This window comes from Orbicella franksi, chromosome 15, assembly GCF_964199315.1.
Source record: "Orbicella franksi chromosome 15, jaOrbFran1.1, whole genome shotgun sequence".
NCBI lineage: Eukaryota > Metazoa > Cnidaria > Anthozoa > Scleractinia > Merulinidae > Orbicella > Orbicella franksi.
In genome coordinates this window covers 6,132,201-6,137,833 of record NC_138159.1, presented here as the reverse complement: position 1 = coordinate 6,137,833, position 5,633 = coordinate 6,132,201, and the positions used below count along the sequence as shown (strand labels likewise).

General features: G+C 42.1%; 1 protein-coding gene across 1 annotated transcript; it reads right to left on the bottom strand.

The window, feature by feature from the left end:
* Window positions 1–2,335: 2,335 nt before the first annotated feature.
* LOC145470151 (histidine N-acetyltransferase-like) lies at window positions 2,336–3,606 on the bottom strand. The gene has a single exon (XM_081453990.1). The coding sequence runs from the start codon at window positions 3,099–3,101 to the stop codon at window positions 2,673–2,675; it is 429 nt and encodes a 142-aa protein (XP_081310116.1). The 5' UTR covers window positions 3,102–3,606; the 3' UTR covers window positions 2,336–2,672.
* Between the last annotated feature and the right edge of the window lie 2,027 nt (window positions 3,607–5,633).

Sequence of the window (5,633 nt, the reverse complement as noted above, 5' to 3'; positions counted from 1 at the left end):
CCCGTCACGAAAACGGAGCTTATCGAAAACGCCGCAGTTTCAAGCCGGAGGAACTTGAAAACGTGGGCTTTTCGTTTTCGCGTGAACAGAAAACATTTTAAAAACGGAGCTTTCTGAAAACGATGACCTGTCCGAGTTTTTTCAAACACAAATCCAAAATGATCGGTGATTGTTGCGTTTTTAAATTTCTCCGGCGTAGTGTGGACGGAAATCATTGGATGCATTTTCAGAGCGAAACCTCCGTGCAGTTCAAATTCCTCCGGCGTATGGGCATAAAGCAGTCCTCAGTGATCAATACTTGATCCATTTGGGAACAGCCTTGTAAATGTTATACCGATACTGCGCGGACGAAGGTCCCTCGGAATACCCCTATTCTACGGAAATTAAACATTCACGAAGGCTCTCATCGCATTAGTACCCGTGGAGTAAATAAGGACGTTTGGGGATTGGTCTCGAACATGTAAGTGTTCATTAAAACGTCAATGACTTCAGCGAAGACGTCAGTTTATAAACCACAAACGGTGTTTGTGAGCCTGTCAAAAACACTTACCTAGCTATTTGTCAACTTGAACTTAGTTACGCAGCCCTTTCGAGAAGTATACTATGGAATATATATATCCCACGCGTCACTTGTATTTTCTCGGTAACAAAGTGAGCCTTAAGGCAAGTGCGTATACCAAGAAAATACAAGTGACAAGAGAGTTATTTCATGGTATTCCACGAAAGAGCGTTGCATAACTATCTTATACCACGCCATAGAAAATATAGTGGCCAACGTATAATCAGTGAGAGATACGCGTGGCGCACGGTGGGAAGTTTGGGTGTAAAACCGTGGTCGATTATTCAGCGGCTTTCCTGTACTCTGATTGGCTTATTTCCTATATGGCATGGTATAAAAAGGCATATTAAAGGCCGTAGCGAATTTCTGAGGTTGAAGTTTCAAGCATGATGACCTCGATAAAACGGGGTAAATTTCAAGCTCATAAACGGCTAAGAGTTTCTATTACCCGCCAAGCCAACCTAACAGTCTCTTTTAATTAAGTAGAAACTAGGAACTAATACTTTTTTTCATGCATGAATCGATAATCGTTAAGAAACAGAGGGGTACTGGATGAGATAGGAGACGATAAGCACAGATTCAGTAAAGAACGAACTCGGCTACAAGGCGGGTTATGTTATTAACAGGGTAGGTTTTAGTTTCAAGAGAGGATTACTGCCTGCTGGTGATGTGGTCAAAAGAAATCCCGTTAATGTACATTGAACTCTCGCGGCATTTACAAAGTAATTCGTGCACTTGGCGCAATATGGTATAAACTTCAAACATCTCACTAAAATCAGGAGCCCCGATAAAATATAAAGGATATCAGATATTGAAAAACTTACCAAAGTCCGTAAAAGAACATCCCCCCCCCCCCCACACACACACACACACCCTTCCCCAGTAAGCGTCCCGCCCCTAATAAGCACCCCTCTTGAAGCACCAAAGGAATATGGGCGCCCCGGTTCTGGTGTCTGGGTTTCGTACTCAAGCGCTGATTTCTGGCTTTTCGCATTGCCCGCGAGCGAGTTTAAGAATGACGTTAAGAGGATTGGGGTGGGGGGAGGGGGGTTCTGCTTCGCCGCTCGCGTCCATCACCCAAACACTAAAAATCACTAGATTCAACTATTTCTAGCGCAAAGCTATTGTGTCTCGTTTTTGTTGTGCGATAATTAAACAGAATAGAATACATAAGGCTGCTCGCCGAGCACGAGTTAAGAACCTAACATGTGTGGCACGATCTTTACATCCAAGTTGTGTTTCGACTCCATATTCCTCATTTGCAATCCGTACCCTCGATAACTGTCGCTTCCCGTTCATTGTCCTATATACGTGTCTTGTTTTCTCAGCCTCGCATCATGACACCCAAATCGCTGCATGTCTCCTTGAGTTACACAACGCTGTCTTCCTTTTAAACTCCCGTCCCGCTCCTCCCATGATTTGATCACTGATATCTCCTTTATGTGTCACTTTTTGGTGGCTACTTCGAGTCTGTGTGAAGTTGAACAAGGCGTTGGAGCAAGTGTGTCAAGAAATGTCCACCTCGTCTTTAAAAGATGAATCAGCAACGCTTCTAGTGTCATCAGGAGAGCTATGGTAAGGCATACAAAACCCTTCAATTGATCTGGTACCGTGTAAAATCTCTTTCATACAGTTTCATTGTCTTATTTGAATAATCCGAGTCACATTCTTTCAACTGAAGCTGCTCTTCCATAGCTTTCCTTGTCAACTTGGTCAAGCTTTTGTCTTGAAAAGACACGAAAATAAAATCACCACGGATGAGTTCACAGGCGCGCTTGAACTGATAAAAGACATGTGCTTTAAAAAGAGCGGGGTCTTCGGTATACACAGATATTCTCCAATGTACGCATTTCACTCTTGGTGAAAAAGTTCCAAAGCTGATCGATCTCGGTAAAACACCATCAGCGCATTTTTCGACCAAAATTTCGCTGCACTCTTGAAGCATGTGATCAATATTTGCTGGGTTGGGTTCGAAAGGACAGGAGTTGATGACCTACACGTTTTTCGGGAAGAGCTTTCCTCTCGTAGGCTGGGTAAGAATGACATCAGACAGATATTCTGTTGAGCATAGAGATATCTCCCCTGCGTTTGACTCGTTCATGGATATTATAGCTTAGCTAAAGGAATTTTCTGTTACTTCATATGACAGGACATCGTATTCCAGGAGTTCTGTTTGATCTTGTGAGCCTACTTTGTCAAAACCAACCATGAACCGTTCCCACTGCAGGCTGGGGAAATGTTCTCTGACATATCTTCTTGCATATTCTCTCAGTTGTCGCACAAGACCTTGGCCTCGAAGCTCCGCCAGTATTCGTTCCGCTCGACGAATAAATGTCCGACCTTCATCTACCACAAAGCATGCTTCTAAACCGACAAGCTTGTCGCCAGAATAAGCAAGTAGAACAGTCAAATCGTCCCTCTGAAGCCATTTGTGAAATGTGAACGGTAGATAGTCATGTCCATTGTAGATTCCCTCGGACAGTCTAACGATTGCGTTGAAATCGCCAGACTGAGCGAGGCGAAATGTTAACGGACACTTCATTTTTGTTCGAAATCAGTCAATCCAGCAGATGCGATAATGCAATCGAGTGTAGATATTATACAGGTGTTTGTCAACTTACAGGTAAATTCTTCCCCAGTTTTCCTGTTTAATCCGATTCCTGGGATAACGGCTTTGAACCCTGCTGCCTATATTTTCATAGTTTACTCGTCATGAATAACAAAAGATGTGAGTACTTGTAATTAATTAATCTTGATATCCCAGCTGTAGATCCGAAGCTGTTACTAAATGCCGTTAATGAGGTATTAGGCAAACATGTACTACTGAACCACACACATGCATTTCGAAAGTGTTCGAAACCCTAGCGCTTCAACCAAGGCGAAGTGAAAATTTGTGAATGTTTCCCGAGACGAAGTTGAGATAAATATATACCAACGTTCATTGAGCCTGAGGCGAATAATTCTTTTTTTAGGTTTTAGAACTTCAAAACTGCAACGGGTTCAACGGTCTTAACCTAGTGCTTTTGTGACGTACTCAGCACGTCTTGATTTTTGCTCCTCATGTGCCTAAATGTCGTACTCAGTATGTCAAAATTGTCAGAAATTTATTCAAACTTCCGGCACACCGGAAACAGCTTTTATCATTCCATACTTTTTTTCTTCCTTTTTCTTCCACCACGTACGTGATCTGCAATTAACTGCCCAAAAATAATGGTCTGCTTGTGTGTAATTAATAATGGTAATAGAACTGATTGGAGTCCAATTCGGTCTGTAATCATACGAGTGATTAACAAAATCGGACGACCGCGAAGCGGGAGTCCGATTTGTTAATCACGAGTATGATTACAGACTGAATTGGACGACACGATGTCCAGTTTACTCAACAGAGTACTGTCCAATTACAAGCATGACGCGTACACTGTCCAATTAATGCTCAAATCGGGCTGCTGATAGCCAATCACGTTCGAGAACTTTGTTATAGTTTGGATTAATACCGTATAAATGCGTTTTGCTGCAAATAATATCCTACTCATGCGTAATTGGAACCAAGCTCTTGTTTAAAAAATGGAGATTGCTTCCCAGAGCTGTCAGAGAGTGATTAAACTATGAAAAAATCTAGGTGATCGAATGATAAAGCATCGTTGAACTCGGTTATCGCAAAATTTCGTGATTTGTCATCGTAAGTCTTGGAGAACAATTCTATATTTCCTCAGCCCTCGGTCCGGCAAATAATTGATCTGCTCACCACCGACAAATCACGATGTTAATTATTGGCACCTGAGATTCGTAGCAGGTTTTTCTTTACACTGCTTATTTCGCACTGCTGTAACATCATATGAATATCAAATTACGTCAACCTCAACGAAATTAACCGCATTGAAGAGACATTTTTATGACCTTTCTAAACTGAAATGAATACATATCTATAGTTAAAGTGAAAACGCTTATGGCCATGATTTGAAGTTTTTTTACTAGACATCATTTCCAGTGAAAATAGTGTGACACTCAGTCTACAAAAAGGTACATTTGCATAAACTATTTATATATGCGTTCAATGTCTTGTTGTTCAAAGTTTTATTACGTTGACAGTACGGCAACCTGGCCAAGTTGTCCAACTAGAGCGACTTGACAGACCCTTTTGATTTCAAATTAGGGATCTTTGCTTACCATCTTCCCAAACCGTTGACGAACGGGTTTCTCCGCGTAAATGGTAAAAAAACTATATGATGTACTGAGTACGTGAAACTTTTAATAGATTTAACCCATTGGCGCCTGTGCCGGCCGTAACCAGCCGTGACGAACGTTGCCCTTTGTTCCTATTCTCACGTCATCATCTTCGACCAAAATTGATATCACGTATACTCAAGTTCTGCAGGAGGAAAAGATCTTTCCAATAATACCCAGATAAAAATGATGGGTCAACTGAGCCTGAAATATGCACGAAAATACTCAGAAATTGTAGTGAAAAACTCGAAGCAAAATTTTCCCCCATTATATATTACACTTGGCTACTCCATGGTAATTACTTCACCTCTCGATGATGCTTTCTCGGGAATTCTTAAACTGGAAGCAAGCCCAGTAGTAGGACAACAACCACGGTACAAAGATAAGAATAGGAGAAAAAGGAAAGGCGGAAACAAAAATTAAAAAACCGAAAGCCCTGAAGACGTAGGTCACTTTCTTGTTCAGATTTTGATTTCAGCACATCTTCCAGGGCGCGATGCTGATGGAACGAAAGGCATGCTTTGATGCTGCAAATGCCTGTTTAAGTAGATTGGAGCTAATTTAGCTCTAGCCTGCGAACGCGGACGTATTTCCGGCTGTCGCTTGTCTCGGCCGAAAATAACGTCCGCGAACCCGAGCCAGGAAACGATTTCTGTGACGTAACGACTTTAGTTTCTCCTTGGCCAATTAGATTCCATGATAGAATAAAACTCGAGTGCTCCTCGCAGCAAATACCTCACGCAGTAGTTCTGGGGCTACTTGAGCTAAACTGTGATTGGCTTAAAATTCCTACGTCACAGAAATCGTTTCCTGGCTCGGGTTCGCAGACGATATTTTCGGCGGAGACAAG